Source organism: Furipterus horrens, unplaced genomic scaffold (genome assembly GCF_987537825.1).
Source record: "Furipterus horrens unplaced genomic scaffold, mFurHor1.1.pri manual_scaffold_10, whole genome shotgun sequence".
In the NCBI taxonomy this organism is placed as follows: domain Eukaryota; kingdom Metazoa; phylum Chordata; class Mammalia; order Chiroptera; family Furipteridae; genus Furipterus; species Furipterus horrens.
This window is the reverse complement of record NW_028327180.1, coordinates 43881505-43899411: the sequence shown is the minus strand read 5'-3', so window position 1 is coordinate 43899411 and position 17907 is coordinate 43881505. Positions and strand designations below refer to the sequence as shown.

Below are 17907 nucleotides of genomic sequence, written 5' to 3'. Positions count from 1 at the left end.
ACAATTTGAGCAACTTGCAGCCAACTAGTAAATTGCAAGACTTATATCTCCTAACCAAGAACACCTGAGAGCGAATGGTTTCTACCTCACTGCCCCAACCAAAGAATACAGAGCTTAAATTTCATTGGTTTGGGACTAGAGAACAGAGACCCAATTAATATCATCTGTGTGCACTAAACCCATGGAAAGATGAAGTCAGAGTTACAAATAACAAAAATTTCATTAAAAGCCAGACAAAAACAGATAAAAGTAAAACAATATAGCAGACCAAAGACTAATCCCAACACACACACTTGCTCATTTTTGAAACTGGAGGGCAACCGAGTCCGGGGCTCATGCTGCCTATCATGGCTTAACCAAGAAGCAGAGACAGGGATTGGATTATAATTGCACTTTTATTAATATCAGAGACTGGCAGTAGAAGGTGTCGGGTTAAAACCCTAACGTCCACCTTACCTTGAGCTTTCAATTTGTGAGGGAGTAATTCCTAGGGGGAATGCAGAACTGCTGTTTCTCTTGGGAGGGGGAGCTGAAAGGGAAGTCTGCAGCTTCTTTCCGAGATGGCTCCTTTATTCCGGTGTTATATCTCCGTTTGCATTAGAATTCCTCTTCCTCTCTTCCCCAGAAACCTGTGGTTTATGACCAGGGAAGCTCCATATTCTCTACACGAGTTTCTTATCAGATATATGAATTCCAAAATTTTCTTCCATTCTGTGGATTGTGTGTTCACTCTCTTGCTTTAAAAGTTTAATTTTAATTGTGGAAATATGCACATGGGTAAAATTTACATTTTCAATATTTTTAAGTGCACAGTTCAGTATATGAAGTACACTGTATTGTGAAACCAATCTCCAGAACTTTTTTCATCTTTCAAACCTGCAACTCTATACTCATTAAAAAATTCCACCTATTGAAATGGAAATCTCATGGAAAAACTATGTTTTAATACTATTCTATTCTATTGTATTCTATTTTAATAAAATTCTATTGTTTTTCTATATTATATTTGTTATTTGCTGCTCTAATCTTTCTTATTGCTAACTTAAAATTTAGTTCTATTTCTAGTCTAAATTATAAAAATGATGAATATCATCTTCTTCTTATTAATATGACTCACTGGGCTTGTTACAAATTATAACTTTAGCTCCAAAACATTGTTTTTACATTGTAGTAAACAAGATTTATGATTATCAATAACTTAAGTTTACCTCCATATAGAATCCAATATACAAAAACATGTTTGTGCCTTTAATAACCATCTAATTATCTAAAGCAGTCAAAAATCCTATAAAAGTCTTGAGCAACCTTTTATGTTACACCCCACAGTCATGTGTACTTTGTGGTCATTCTTATTAAAATTCATTATATTTCTGTCTTTGATGATATGAAAAATCCTGCAGGTCACTGGTAAGAGGACACTGAAAAAACCAAGAGTTAAGGTTTTGGTATCAATTAGTGTCATGACCAAAATTGTAACTATAAAAGAATAAAACACAAAATATGCCTGAAAAGGTTACCTGAATTTGAATGCGTATGATAAAAGTGACACAGTGTATAATGATTAAATCAATAGATTTGCAGTTTATTTTAAAATTCATAATTATAACGGGACATTTTAACATTTGAAAAACAATATTTGTTAGTATACAACAGCCTAGAAAAGTTAATAAAATATTTTATAAAAGACCCACAAAAACGTTCATTTAACAAAAAAATACACGTAATCCAATCACATACAATCAAACATAACTGAAAACATGCTGAGGGACTGCATTCAGCTACAAGTAACAGACAACACCCACAGTCTTCCTGACAGGAGGAAGGTACTGATTCTCACCTGGAAGGACCGGGTCAGGGCAGCCACTGCACATGCAGCAGAGAAACAATGTCCCATGTTGCTTTTTGATGGCACCATTGCAAATGTCATGTTCAATCAGGAAAACATACTGTCACTAATGATAGCACTGTATTTCTACACAATTTAGATTTTGTACGGATAAAATCTAAAGAAAAGGGGAATCAGACATAAGCATGAAGTGTGAATCAGTTTCCTGGTGGGGATAAGATGGCTTACAGAAAAATCCAAACCTTGATGGATCTTTGATATGGAATTTGTGAAGACATCAGCGGAAACCTGTTTCTCAGAAAATGGATATCTGATAGTTGGTGGTGGTGTTGAGGACAGTCTTGATTGGAAGGTCAAAGAATTAAGTTATGGTGGTTGGAAGATGTTTTCAATGAGCCAATGTATTTGTCTGTTAGTATGAATGATGGTTCCAAAATCCATCTAATGTCTTCTTTATATTTGCCTTCCAAATCTCATGCAAATGAGGCTACTAAGGAATTCTGACATGGACCGTAAAGGAGATGGATTCTGGAAAATCAAGGTCCTACCATTACCAGTAAGAGAGATAATTTCCATTTCTAAATTTTGTTCATCTCACTGGTCCCTCTGTTTAATTCAAAGTCTATTTGCCAAACATCATTTAGAAGAAAGAGCAAAGACCCAAATATAAAAATAAAAATTCACATGCATCTATATTCTTTTCTAAACTTGCCATACATACAATTTATTACAACTATTTATTTTAGTATGAAAAATAGAAAAAGGGTCCTAATATATATCACTTCCCAAAAGGAGCTTTGTCAGAAGGAAAGGTAGAATATATATAATGGACTAGGAACATAAAGGGCTGCCTCAGGCCACTAGGAAAAACCTAATACCAAACTGTCATTCTCTAATAGCTCCCAGAACAGAACAAATAAAATATTTAAAAATTTAACTTAACTGCATATATATTTTAAACCAATTCAATTCATTCATGGGTCTAACAGTCTTCAAAATCCAGCGAAAATATTGTTAAAATTTTACAGAAAAAGCACTACCTATTAATCTTAAGTATTATTTTTGAAAGATGTCTCTCTAAAATGTATCATGTATTTATTTCTGAAAGTAACTAGTAGAAATCCATAGTCCAACGATGTACCATTTGAAGAGGTTCAATAAATACAATATATTTACATTAATAACTGTTTCATGCTGAATGTTTTCTAGAACATTATACTTGAATTTTTATAAAGCTTTCTCACATAACTTACATTTTTAAAAATTCATTTATTTATTTATTTGAGAGAAGAGAAGGGAAGGAGAAAGAGAGGGAGAGAAACATTGACATGCGAGAGAAACATCAACCAGGAATCAAACCAGTGACCTTTCAGTTTACACGCTGGTGCTTAATCCACTGAGCAACACCAGCTCAGGTGTAACTTACCTTTTTATTTCTTTTTGTTGTTGTTGGAGTCTTCACATGCAAAAATGTAGATCAATTCAAGTCTTTTCCAACCTGTTTACATTCAAGAGCATTGATTTAGTGAGTCCTTTCTTACTTTTGATAGGAACTGCAATAACTGAAGCCTTTCCCAGATTCTGCAATTTCTCTGGTTTTTCTTTAGTGTGTATTGTCATGTGTCTTCAAAAGGTCATGTGATAAATTAAGGCTTTGCCACATTGTTCGCATTCAAAGGGTTTCTCTCCAGTGTGATTTCTCTCATGTTTTTGAAGATCACTGGGATACCTACATGCTTTATTACAGTTTTTGCATTCATAGGGTTTTTTGCAGTGTGATTTCTTTCATGCTTTCTAAGATAACAGAGACAAGGACATTGTTTACTACATTTTTTACATACATATAGTTTCTCTCCAGTGTGATTTCTTTTATGTGTTTGAAAACTTTGATACCATCTAAAGGATTTCCCACATTCCTTGCACTCATAAGGTTTCTCTCCAGTACAAATTCTTTCATGACATTATAAGGTACTGAAATATCTGTAGGCTAGTCCACATTTTTTATATCCATAAGGTTTCACTCCAGTATGAATTTTTTCATGTCTTTGCTAAGTAGTATAATACCTATAGGCTAGCCCACATTCCTTACATTCATAGCATTTTTGTCCCTTGTGAATTTTTTCATGATGTCAAAGATAACTGACACAACTTAAGTCTTTACTACATATTTTGTATTCATAAGGTTTCTCTATCGTGTGACTTATTTCATGTATTTGGAAGCCTAGATGAGAAATGGAAACTTTTCCACATTGCTTACATTCATAGGGTTTCTCGCCTGTGTGAGTCCTTTTATGTGCACATAAGGCACTGTGACCTCTGTAGGCTAGGTCTAGCCTGTCCACATTCCACACATCCACAGGGTTTCTCTCCAATGTGTATTCTTTCATGTTTTTAAAAACTTTGATAACATCTGAAGGCTTTCCCACATTCCTTACATTCATAGAGCTCCTCTCCAGTAAATTTTCTTTCACGTGTTTGGTAATTATGATAATATCTGAAGGCTTTTTCACATTCCTTACATTTACAAGGTTTCTCTACATTGTGAATCTTTAAATGACTTTGAAGGTAACTTAGACAACTGAATACTTTACTACATTTTTTACACTCACAGGGTTTCTCACCAGTGTGACCCCTTTCATGTATTTGAGAACCTAGGTGAGAACTGAAAGCTTTACCACATTGCTTACATTCATAGGGTTTCTCAACTGTGTGAGTTCTTCTTTGGTGCTTTTGTAAGGCACTATAATACATGTAGGCTTTAACACTTCATTTACATTGATAAAGTTTCTCTCCAGTGTGGGTTCTTTCAGGTATCTGACGTGAAGTTGAAGAACTAAAGATTTTCCTGCATTCCTCACTTTTATAGGTTTTCTCTAAATTATGATTTCTTTCATGTTTTTCAAAACACTGGAGGTAACTGAAGGCTTTCCCACATACATTACATTTATATGGGTTCTCTCCACAATTCTGATACAGAGAGGGCTTGTGTCCAGTGCAATCTATGATGTTCCCATTATGGGATAAATGATGCATGAACACTCCCCACACACACACTGTATTTCCATGGTTCTACTCCAAGAAGAGTTTTCTTCTTCCGATTTAAATTTGGAAAAAGGCTGAAGTTTTCTCTCTGTTGACTACCCTCTTTCCCTTCACAGATTCTCTCTACCATATGACTTCTGTAAAGAACAAGAAGTATATTATCAATGATTTTTACCAGTAATTTTATATTTATTTGTCGAATATTTAAACTGTATTTTTATACCAATTTTTTTATAACAAAACTGTAGGTTTTCCCCCTGTCTGAATGAATTATTTAAAATTGAATACATGCCCTGGCCAACTGGCTCAGTTGGTTGGAGCATTGTCCTGTACACCAAAATATTGCTGGTTTGATTCCTGATCAGGGCACAAACCTAGGTTGCTGGTTTGATACCTAGTCAGGGCACATACAGGAAGGAACGGATCAATATTTTTCTCTCTTTCTCTTTCTTTCTTCCTCTCTCTCTAAAAAATAAATGAGAAAAAACATACCCTCGGTTAAGGATTATAATAAATAAATAAATAAATAATTGAATACATATGCTGAATGCTTTGCAAGAAACTTCAGTCTTGCTAATACCAAAACAGTGATATTCACATAGAGCACTTATTAAGAGGGTTGTCGATTTGAACTATTTTTCAAAAACTGAACATCTCTCATATATAAGAAAGTAATTTGGTAGTAATATTCTGAGAAGTATCAATTTGAAGCAGGGGTTGTTTTGTTTGCTTCTTTTAAAAATTTTATAGAATACTGAAATTGTCATGTTAGATACTATTTTCTTTTCTTTTTTTTTAAATGTGTTTTATTGCTTATAATGTTACATTTGTCCCAATTTCCCTTCCCTCTGCTCCCCTCCACCTGGTGGCCCCCCTCCCTCCAGTTGTCCCCCCCTTTTAGACCATGTCCATTAGTTGTGCATATAGTTCTTCTCAACCTCTCTGTCTATTCCATTCCCTCCTACCATGATTCTTAATTCCTATATCATCTCCCTCCCTCTCCCCATTCCCCCTCCCTGTTGACCTCCCTCCAATATGTTCCCCATACCTATAGTTCTTTTTCCACTCTCATTGCCTGTTTAGTTTGCCTTTGTTTCAATTCCCTAGCTTCTGTTGTTGTTTCTTGTGATGCAGTTTTCATTTTAGATTTCATAGTTTTGATCCTCCTTTTTCTAAACCAGTCCCTTTAACATCTCATATAACAGTGGTTTGGATCTAATGAACTCTTTCAGTTTTGTTTTGTCCTGGAAACACTTTCTCTGCCCTTCTATTCTGAATGACAGCTTCGCTGGATAGAGTATTCGTGGTTGTAGGTTTTTGCTTTTCATTACTTTGAATATTTCTTGCCAGTCCCTTCTTGCCTGCAGGGTCTCCCTTGAGAAGTCAGCTGATAGTCTAATTGGGACCCCTTTGTACATGATTCTTTTCTTCTCTCTTGCTGCTTTTAAGATTCTCTCTTTATCTTTAACTTTTGACATTTTGATTATAATGTGCCTTGGAGTGGTTCTCCCTGGGTCCAGTTGTTTTGGAACTCTCTGTGCTTCCTGGACCTGTAAGTCTATTTCCTTCCCCAAGTTTGGGAAGTTCTGCTTTATTATATTTTCACTTAATTTTTCAATTTCTAGTTCATCTTCTTCGCCTTCTGGCAAACCAATGATTCTTATGTTGGGCCTTTTATAGCTGTCCCAGAGCTTTCTGATCCTCTCATCATTTTCCTTGCTTCCCGTTTTTTCTCTGTGCACTGGTTGACTGTTCCTTCTCTGTGTTCTGGTTTGTTGATTTGAACTCTGGATTTTATTTCCTCACCATCTGTCTCGTATGTGGTTTTGTTGCTTTCAGTATGAGTGTTTTTCTATTCTTTCTCATCTTTTTTCAGATCTTTTAATTCTGTAAGCCACCTGATAACAATGGCCCTGAACTGAGCCTCTGACAGGTTTCTTATTTGTTCATCTGTCAGATTCTTCATCTGTTGCCTGGTGAGCTGTGCCACCGGGATTTCTATAGTTGTCTGCCTCATTTTGACAGATGCGTTTTGTTTTCTTGGCCGGCTATAGGGGGCAGTGCCTGTGTACTCGTCACAACCCAGCGACCGGCGGCAATCCGCAACCTTTCTCTCTGCGCTGTGGTGCTTTGTTGTCGCAACCCAGCGACCGGCGGTGGTCCAGCAACCTTTCTCGCCGTGCTGTGGCGCTTTGTCGTCACTGCCCAGCGACCAGTGGCGATCCACAACCTATTTCGCAGCCCTGTGGCGCTTTGTGTGGGGGCGGGGGTCCAAGATGGATTCACACAGTTATTCCGCTAGGAGACCGGGATCCATCCTCCCTCCCTCTGGGCCTCACTGTTCAAGGCAATGTGGTGGCTGCTTTCCCCAGCGTTGGGGTTGCAAGCTGCTGGGGGTTCGACTGCAGCTGGGATTGTTCTCCCTGCCACTGTCCCTGGTGCGACCGCAAACAGCACCACCCACTTTCGCTCTTCCTACCTGCCCAAAGGGCGCCGCTGGTTTATAACTTCATACGTTGGGCTTCCATGTAGTTTTATTTTCTGGAATTTCTAGTTATCTTTTGTTTTGAAGTAGTTGTATTCCTCTCTAGTTGTAGAGGGAGACCGAGCGTGTCCATCTAAGCCTCCATCTTGGCCGGAAGTCCAGATACTATTTTCTATTGTGACTGTGAGTCACCTTAGTGTTCCTCCCTGGTTTTTGTACTGATCTTCAATATAATGATCTTCCCATTTTCCCTCTAAAATAAAGACCCAAAATATGATTCAAAAGTTAGAAATTATAGAAAAATTATGAGATTCTAATTCTATGAGCTGTGACCATGCCCAGTTTATTTACCAGTGTCCTCTCTGCCCACACCCCACATCTGAGAACCCTGATGGGTAAGAAACAACTGTTCTCTACTTGACAAGGTGAAGATTAGTTGTCACACTCACCTATGGAGGCCAGGTTCCTGAAGGTTTCCCGCATCACATCTCTGTAGAGCTTCTTCTGTGAAGGCTCCAGTAAGGCCCACTCCTCCGGACTGAAGCTCACAGCCACATCCTCAAAAGCCACCGAACCCTAAAACACCCCAAATATATGCATGTACAGTAAAATGTGAGGCTGCCAGCACTGGACACATGGACCCCATTTATAGGAAAGTGTGTTATGCATAGAGCCGAGGTCCAAGAGGGTCTTGGCATATTTCTTGCCCATGCCAAAGAAATAACCTGGAAGACTGGCTGAGAAAGATATGAGTTTATTAGGACTTACGTTCATACCACGGGCGGCCTGCCAGTGAAGCCTCACAGCACATGTTTGCTCAGCACAGTGTTATATAGAGTACAGAAAACAAAGCAAAAGGGCACTAGATCATGCATGCTGAGTGGGCACGCTCATGTGCAAGCTGTGTGAGATCAAAATGCCAGCTGTTTACAATTCAGGCTCACATCCAGGAACAGGTTCTTTGTTTTTGTTTTTGTTTTTGTTTTCCTTGACCGAGGAGCTGGCCAGGCTTCCAAGGTCCCACAGTGCTCTTACAGATGGCCTTCATTATGTTCCCACAGGGTGGGAGGGGGAGTTGGAGCTGGGGAAGGGGCCCATGTTCTCACATGCCACACAGAAGGTTATATATGATTTTCTCATCTTCAAACACTTATTCTTATGACTTGATCATCAGAAAGTTACTCTCTGTCCACAATTACTTTCTCATAAGTTTGACAGCATTATCATTATGAACACATGGAAATTACACACTTTTACTATGATCGCATTACATCTTGCATTTTTCTAATGGCAGGGTTCAGAGCACACTGAGAGTGACAGAAGTGTGTCAGGTGAAACAGGTATCATCATTTTTAAGACCATCAGTTCCTTTGGAGAAAAATTCCTTCATCTCCTTCCTCACAGCCACTATTTACAGCACTCCCCAAAGCATATGTTAACATCTGCAATGAGGTTTCAATAAATTAAAACATACTAAAGAACTACAAGCTTTTTGTTCTGTTCCTGTCACCAAACATGAGAGTTCAGGAGACCTGCGGACATCCAACTTTTAACAAAGCCCAGCTGGCCATGTTGTTCTACATTTTTCCAGAAAATCAGAAGTAACCATTTGTAGCTGGATGAACGAAAATGTCCTTGTAGAGAAGCGCTGCTCTTACTTGATGTAATACTTATCACAGATTCAGTCCTTCCTTTCCCTTTGTCTGATTTGATGGGTTAAAAATTTATTTGGAAATTAAGAGCTCAGAGAAAAGGAAGAAGGCACAACAACTTACACACCAATCCCTCCACTCATGTGCCTCAGGGCTGCTTCTTGGCACACGCAGGCACACACAGGCACACACAGCACAACCGTAACAGTCCTCCCTGGTTGCTGCTGACACTCAGGGAAGGTTAAGAGCTTTGGATTGCAAGGGAGCTTATTAATGTCCAGACATCTGCAATGGTGTGATAATAAACTTGCCTATGATTATAAAATATGTAAAGGTTGCAACAGTGCTTTCCTCCAAAAGAGCATGTAACACCCATTCGCCACTCGAAGGAAGGTGTTTTCTGACCAGCCTCTCTGGAGGATGCTCTCCCTTCTGTCACTTCTAAGCTCCGGTGGAGTAAAGGAACAGGATAGCTCAACCCTTGAGCATGGGATCCCTCCACTGATCACAGCGCACACAGCCTGTAGGGTGTGAAAGGGTTTATTACTGTCCCAAGTGAGGTGTCTACACGGAGTAAGGCCGGCCTCTAAAGAGGGCATTAAATAGCCTGCGAGAGAAAAGATGGTGCGTGGACACATTCTTTTATGAGGTTACAAGGTGAGCTAGGGGGAGAGTTCATGCACGACGGCAGCGGCTTGCGAGGATTCAATCACTTGCCACCGCCAGGAGGGCACACTGAGGTTTTCTTATCACCTTGTACACACGTGGGGCACAAGGGGAAGGAGCAGAGATAAGGCTCTAGAGCTGTCAGCAACCAGCCATCAGGAACTGTGTAAAATATTTAAAGTTGTGAAAGAAGAAGACTCTCTCTTAAAAGTCTGTGTCAAACAAAATTATTCTTCAAAAATAAAGGAGAAATAAATATTTTCTGACACAAAAACTGAAGTAACGACATTTGTACACCTGCTTAGAAATAAAACATTCAAACATTCATCAGAATAAATGTAAGTGATGAAAGTGGAGAATTAGAATTAGTAAATAATGAAGGTAAAATATCTTTTTAAATTTCTTATAATTAATATAATGGATGAAACTTTAAAAGATAATATTAGTTGTGGTAGATACGAATCCAACTGTATCATCAATGGTCTTGCTACAAGTGAAAGACAAATATAGTAATATAATATCAAATTTTAAAAATCATACTTAGTCATATGTTGCTCACAATAAACCCATTAAAAATATGAAAACAAAGGTAGGTAAAAGGTTAAGGCAGGGAGAAAATGTACTGTGCCAACAGTAATCAAAGGAAACCTGGCATGGGTGTATGAATTTCAGACAATGCAGATTTCAGACCAAAAAAAGAAAATCCCTCAGAGATAAGCAAACATTATTCAATGACAAAAGAGGCCACCCCCAAGAAGGCACAGCGATCCTTTAGGTGTATGTGCATAATAACACGAGCAAAATACATGAGTTGATGGAATGCAAGGAGAAATAGATAAATCCACTACTATAGCTGCAAATTTCAACATTCCCTTATAACAAATTATAAATTCCAGCAGCAAAAAGTCACAAAAGACAGAGTTAAACTGAATAGTGCCATATAACAACAAAACTCAATTTTAAAATTGTTTTATGAGCCTTTATCCTCAGGGCTAGAAAATTACTGGAAGTGTCCTGAAAGCGCAGAGGCTCTGGGAACTTACAAAACAGGACAAACCAGGCCACAGTGGTCAGACCAGACCCTGTATCCAAATACAACATGGACATGAGTTGCAGCCCTGCTCTGCAACCAACCCAACTCCTGATAAAAGCCCAAAGCCCTAACCCCTCAGGGCTCGTGCCTATCTCTGCACCTAGCCCTTTTCCTCCCTTGGGAAAGTAAAAATACAACCTTTACTCTCTGCACTTTCTTCTCTTTGTGAATTCTCTCACAGCCCGCACCACCACCCTAACACTGCCTACAGAAGCTGTGTGCAGTGGCAGTAGCAGTGAGCTTCCTGGAGGGTAACCTGTAAAGGTGTATCGTGTCCCTTGGAGGTGAAGTCCAGCTGCAGCCGAGACTGTTGACACAGGCACAGAACAGAACAGACTTACCTAAATCCAAGGTAAGAGAATGTGTACCCATCGCTAAGTAGATGGAGTCAATAATTTCCAAAATGTTGGGGACTGGGAATAAGGGTTTCTTTGGTGGGACCACAGCCTCAAAGTAGCAGTAATCCAGTGTGAGGTGTTACTCATTTTTCCCAGGTTTAAGATCACACCAAATTCAGCTGTTCAAAGGAGAAGCACTGGGACAATCACTTCTTACTAAAAGGTTTCTTACAACAGCTTTCAGTCCTTGAAGGCCCTGTTTTATTTACACTGGGTCATATTAAGTAATTTAAGTAAGGGGTAGGGACCACAGAGTCCCATTTTGTGAAACCAATTAGGAAATGGTAAAGATTTAATTTAATTTAATTTGATGAATTATTGGTTCAGAGCTGCCCAGTTCACTATGGGATATTTTAGAGCAATGGGTTCTATACCTGTGAGGAAAGGCAATGATGTCTGATGTTTAAGGTACGGTAAACTATTTTTCCCTGTATAAAATAATTATAATTCCCCTAAGATCATGGGGTACCTTGCCTAAAATTACTGAGACCCCAGGTATAACTGTAATTTAACCTGACACTGAGTAATTGCATGAACATTTGTGAATTACTGTGTTACAGAAGATGGTAACATTAATTCAAAACTTGTATGTTTGAGGCTTAAAAGCCAAAGAGAGCCCTTTGACTTTTTTGTTATGTAAATACTTTCAGTATATTTTGGATTTCCCATTGGGTCAAATTTTAGACCTTTTTCAATACCCTTTCTCTCCCATTGTTTCTCTCTTTTCCTTCCATTTTGTATTTTAGATCACTGGTGTCCCCTTTACCCTGGTATCCATACATTTTTTTTCCTCCAACTGCTGTCAAATCAGTGCCATTTGGGTTAGAAGCCACCCCCATGGAAATGGCTGCTGTATAGGATCTAAGGACCCTGGTCTAAGTCCAGTTTGAACTAATCCCTTTTCTGTGACACAGTGAGAGTCTGGGTGTTGTCCCAATAGCATGGGGCATCACGATCTGTGCTGCAGCAGAAGCAGATGCAGAGCAGCAGAAGAGGGAGTTAAGGACCTCAGTGAACCCTCTTGCATTAGGAGGGTACACTCAGCCTGTCAGCTGTGGGCTGAATTTCTGCCTCTTTTCTTTGTCTCTTTTTGTCTGAAATAACTGTTCTTTAAAAAGTGACTGACCATCTGGTAAACTCACCTCATGCACAGGGTACAATCATCCTCGAATCCCTCCTTAGACACCCTCCTGTGGGTGGGACTCCAGCCTCAGTCACACCTTCAAGCTAAGCACATAGTAGAGTTCCAACTAAGGCATCAACCCAGGACCATTTTAATAAGTATACCATTCCCATCTTCCTTTGTCAACCACGAGGAATGACCTAAACTCTCAACCCAGAGTCCTCTGAATATAGAACCCAGGCTCAGTGATGTCAACAATACAACCCAGAGCAGCACAGCTTGGGGGAGGGGCCCCCAGCAAGCAGCCACTCACAGAGCAGGAGCCTCCAGGTTCTTACCAGCCTAACAGATAAGAAGGACCAGGGGAAAGGGAGGGCTGAGGTTTCATTTTAAGTAGTCAAACATCAAACATGTGGACTCAGACTACTCTTTATGAGAACGAAGATAAGAAAAATATGCATTCATATTGGCTTGTGTCTAAGAAACATTAACAGGATGGTATAGAAGTGATCAAAATGTATTTTTTGAAAGTGACTGGAGGGAGAGAGAGCACAGGAGTGGAGCAGGGTATGCAGGCAGTGAGTGACCTTAAGTTAGTTTCCCAGCGTACAAATTTCTTTTTATAACTTTCCCATTCATTGTTTATTTAAAACAAGACTACAAATTTATATACACCATATTTTCCTATGATTAATCATCATTATTACATAACTCTGCTTTTTAAAACTGAATTTTAACTTTTCTATATAGGAAACCACTCTAAGATTTAATCCTTTAACCATGAAATGACATAAAACACCAGACCATAAAAAATTCACACATCCCTTTATAATTAAAAAAAGGGGGACATTATAATATTTTTTCTATCTACAATGTTTCACACTGGGGATACTTTCAGGATTGAGTACATATTATAATTCATTAGCGGCTGCAATAAAGCCCTAAAATAGACTATGAATTTCAAATATTTACATAAGCTTTGAGGTATTTTTCCTCATATTAATGAAAATATATATGACATTGCTTTTTGCTCGCATCTATTAAAACAGGAATTCATTTGTCTAAAGACCTGGTCACACAAAAAATGACCTAAAATGGAAAAAACAGCTGAGATCTTAAAGCACCCATCTCATATCTTCAAGTTCTCTTGTCTAAATGGAACCAAAATTCTATTTGGTTCTCCAAGTGTCTTGCCTAATTCCCAATCAAATTATATTGTAAAAGCCCAAGTGCTAATGTAAACTAGAATCAAAGGGCTGCAACAGTCAAGGAAGAAAGGAATCCAATGAAAAGAAACAGCAATATTAGAATCAAGACAGATAAGCAGTCTGTTTCCCTACATTTCAGAAGGAAACGCACTCAGAAAGTTGAACATATCCCCAAACTTGAGGGTCTAGGCACCCATGGTTGAGAATCTCTAGAGTGGGACAGCCCCTGGGGAAGGAGGAATGGGACCCCTGAGCAGCCCCAGGAATGAACTGTGGGAGCTCCAACACCCTTCCCTCTCCTGTAAGCATGGAAGTGCTCCCTCCCCAAGGCTTCCATTCTCATGAATGAGGAAACTCTCAGCCTGATTCAGTTTAAATCTAACCCACCATGTACTCCCAAATTCATGAACCCTTTTTCTCTAAGACAGAATTCCTGATCTTCACAGACTTCTCATGTGCACAAATTGCACTCTGAGTTCACCTACACTGTGGATGTAAAACTCAAATCTGATGTCTAAAAATGTATAGGACTAAGGAACCACAACCTCAACCTTAGAAAGAGCATCACCTTTTTCTGTTATGTGCACGTGCACCCCAGCTTCCCAGGTCTGCAGCATCTCTCAGTGTGCAGGTTCCTTCCCTGGTGGGTGTGAGCAGGTAGGACACCTGCAGGGGGAAGCTCCCCAGGGACAACTTGTCCTTCGAGTACTTCCCTGTGCAGGTTCAGGGGGCCTGAGCTTGCATTACTGACCACAGGCCTATGCTCCCCACTAGAGTTGCTTTGGACCACCGTTGATATTTTAAATGATAAATACCCAGTGTATGAACAATCCACCAAATTTACTACTTAAACCCAGAGTGTATGGGGAAAAGAGGTAAGAAAATTGTAAGGGTCTTCTATTAGTTCAATTGGAAAACCCCTAATACCTATTCTTGTCAGAAATACATGTCAGTTAATTGCATTTCCAGGGAAGGTAATTGGTTTGTAAATAATAAAGGGGTAGGCAAAAGTAAGCTTACAGCTGTAATACAAATAATTAATACAATAATTAATAAATAATAATATAAGAATAAACTCTGTGTTCTGTGTACTCACAAGTATAAAGCTATTTTTGTATAAAAGTATAAAGCCACCCCTATATTATACTTGAACACTTCTGCCCTGCAAGTCTAAACCTGGAATTTGATCTGAAAACACCCAAAAGTGAAAAACAGACCTCAGAAACTTACTACACGTGCTCAGGGAAGAAAGACTGAAAGAAAAACTCTACATGAATGGAATGTAATACTGGAATATCTTATTTTTTCTGAAATTCACATCTTTCTTGCCTGTTTGAAACTAGTTTATACTGTCTTTCAAGCTCTATAATTAAATAGATTATACCGTTTTGAAAAACAAAGACATACATAAGTAGGTTACGTTTTTTCAGGTGACAAACCCAGGGAGGAAAGTTTCCGAAGAGGATCCTCCACCCAAAGGACTTCCTATAGGATGTCTGTGCCCAGGGGAAGGTCTGAGGGAGAGGAACAGGGATTTCAAGCACCTTGATTTCTAGTTTTCCAGGTGGTTATCCTCGGCTTTCTTCTCATATCAAACATCCACAGAGGAAAATATAAATCTTTACAAAGAGCCATTCGTGGCTCTGCGGAAAAATAATAAACAAATAGTTGATAATGATGGAGTGAATCAGAGAGGGGAAGTTGATGTTTGGGAGGGAGGGGAGGAAACTGGAAATTTAGGGATTTATTGCCAGGCTCAGGAAGAGTTAGGCAGTTGGCACAGGGTTTGGACAGGCTTTCCATTTGGAAAACTCAGGAGAAAACGGGAACCCCGTGGAGAGAAAGAAGGGTCTGTGGACCCGCGAGACCACAGCTCCTTCCATGCACCAATCCGAGATTGAGTCAGATTGTCCCCTGATGACACTCCCCCTGGGGAGCCGAGAGCAGGTCTAGGGGCTCAGAGCTGCCCAAACAGACTGCAGGCCGGCTGAAGACACCGCACGCAGGGACGGTACAGGACGCCTTGGCCTGGCTGAAGGCCCGCCCCCAGGCTTTGGCAGTAGGGGACAGATGTTCCACAGGCGCCCCGGACTGGGGTCCAGAGACTCCGACCTGACCGAGAGGAGGCCAGTTCGACCACGCAAGGTTCCAGCCGGTTCCGACCAGCCCCTCCTCCCCGTCCCTGCACCCGGCCACACATCCACCATTTCTAGGTTTCCTGGGTCTACGTGTACTGCCTATGACCCCCACGACCAGTGCAGATTACAGTGCGTCACAGGCTGAGGCAGGGAGAACAGGGACGATAAAGAACAAGGACGATTAAAAACAGGCAACACCCCATCCTCAGCGCCGCTACATGGAGTTCGGATGTCCAAGGCTTCACATTGCGTTGCCACACCAATTTACCCCAGTTCTGCCCCTGATTAGACAGTTCTTAAGGCCCCGCCCTATTGCACTTGAGTGACAGCAGGCAGGACTTTGGTTCCTAGGAAACATCATTCCCCGGGTGGGAGGGAAGCTGACTCAGCCAGGAATATATGCATAAACAGAATTTTTCTGGACCTGGAGCTGTGTTGTTTTTTCTCAGCGCTTTCTAAACAGTTGGGCACAAGCGCATACAGGGAATTTCTTATTCAGTTTCCAAATGGAGCCAGTACAAACGATACAGTGGGCCAGGGCGGGCCACACTGGAATAAGAGGGTCTTATAACCTCTAGGTGTGAAGGGTTTGTTGGGCTTAAGGTTGGCCGTCCACTCATGAAACTATGAGTCTTGTTTAGAAACTCCCACACTTAAATGTGACTTCACCTCTGTAATAGTCTGGCTCCATTTTAGCCTTTGCTCCTTACAAGCCTTGAACATTTCACCCATCACTTCCCCACCCGACTCATTTGGTCCTTAAGAGAAAGAACCCCAGAGAACTTAGCTCTGGTGAGAAGTTGAAACCCTGAAGCCCTAACCTGGGTGCAAGGACTCTTCTCAGTCTAACCACAGGGTGTGAGATGTATTCATTACATTCTCAGATGTACATTTTACACTGGAAAGGAATTTAATTTACATCAGTTTTTGCCTGACTCCCCAAGGAACACCGAAATGCAAATTACTATAATATCCCTAAGACAATTGATTCCTGCTTTTTGTGTGGACCTTGAAAAACAAGATACCTACTGAGAAGGGCTCCTGGTGGCTTACCTGGACTCAAGTTAAAGAAACAGAACCTACTGGCCGTTTCTACACAGGAGATTGTCATGCAAACTGCTCTTCAGGGAGAAGTCTGCATTGAACTATCTGCCTGCACTGTGTTCCTGCCATCTGAGCCAGCTCTTATAGAGGAGTTCCAGGAATCTTATCTTAACCAACAGGACTGAGATTTTTCCCCGTTCAATTGGAGCTGTGCAGCTATATCCCCATTAGAATCTTCACTGACCAATCAGAGCAGTTCCATTCTTGTCAGTTAGGACAGTGCCTTTTGGACCAATCAAACTGTGAAGCATTGGAGTCTTCATCTGCATGAGGACAGGCCAGTCAGGAACCAAGGGCAGGGACTTCCGTCCAAATAAGTCAGCTCTCTTTTGGCTTAGAGAGCACAATTTTCCTTTCCACCAAAAACCAAAAACTGTGTTTCCCTGCTGGAGTGAAAACACCAAAGATGACACACAACAGGCCAGAACTCTCTAGCCAGAGAGGAGCCTGGCCCTCGGCGCACATGGGTCCAGGGCTGACTAACAGCCTGTCTTCACAGCCTTGCTGTATCACAATTGAGCTGTTTGCACTGAATAAAGTTTTCTTCTTTCACTGCACCCCAAACTGGGGATTCCTATTGGCACCAACAACCATTGGTTAACATTAGTATATATGGAAAACAATACAGCATATTTCCAAGGGCCATGGCTGGTTGTAACCATGGGCTCACCAACTGCATATGAGAGCAACCTAGAGTACCTTTGCCAGCTCAAGTCAGCATAATGCCTGCAGCTGTCACTCACCTTTCCTGTTATATATATGTATTTTTTAATGGTTATGTAAATGTAGAATACACCTAGAAACTTTTCTGCCCCATCAGATTTATCATGGTATAATCGACTAACAAATTGTCATTATCTAAAGATTACAACATGAATTGGTATACAAGGGAAGACAAAGAAAAGTCCAGAATTTATTTATAAAAATTCGTGTATTTATTTTAAACTTCAGTCACCTTCAAAGTACTCTCCATTTGATGCAATACATCTATCAAAACGTTTTTTCAACCGCTCAAAACAGTTTTTGACCTCTTCAATTTTGATGACTTTTAGTGTTTCTGCCCGTTTTGTTTCACCTCTTCCATACTGGTCAAAACTTTCTCTTTGAGGACTTTTTTCATCCAGGGAAACAATTTTTTAAAAAGCCACTTGG

The 17907-nt window shown here is 40.2% G+C and overlaps 1 protein-coding gene and 1 non-coding gene across 2 annotated transcripts; one reads left to right on the top strand and one right to left on the bottom strand.

Moving 5' to 3' along the window:
• Positions 1–4612: 4612 nt before the first annotated feature.
• LOC149999910 (zinc finger protein 627-like) lies at positions 4613–15713 on the bottom strand. Its single transcript, XM_090290196.1, is given in 5 exon segments — positions 4613–4894; positions 4896–5025; positions 7566–7626; positions 7823–7949; positions 15516–15713. Coding segments are annotated over 5 exon segments (798 nt in total).
• Positions 15714–17380: 1667 nt separating this feature from the next.
• On the top strand, positions 17381–17511 carry LOC149999909 (small nucleolar RNA SNORA44). Its single transcript, XR_016513820.1, has one exon. It is a non-coding gene; the product is annotated as a small nucleolar RNA SNORA44 (small nucleolar RNA).
• Positions 17512–17907: the final 396 nt, after the last annotated feature.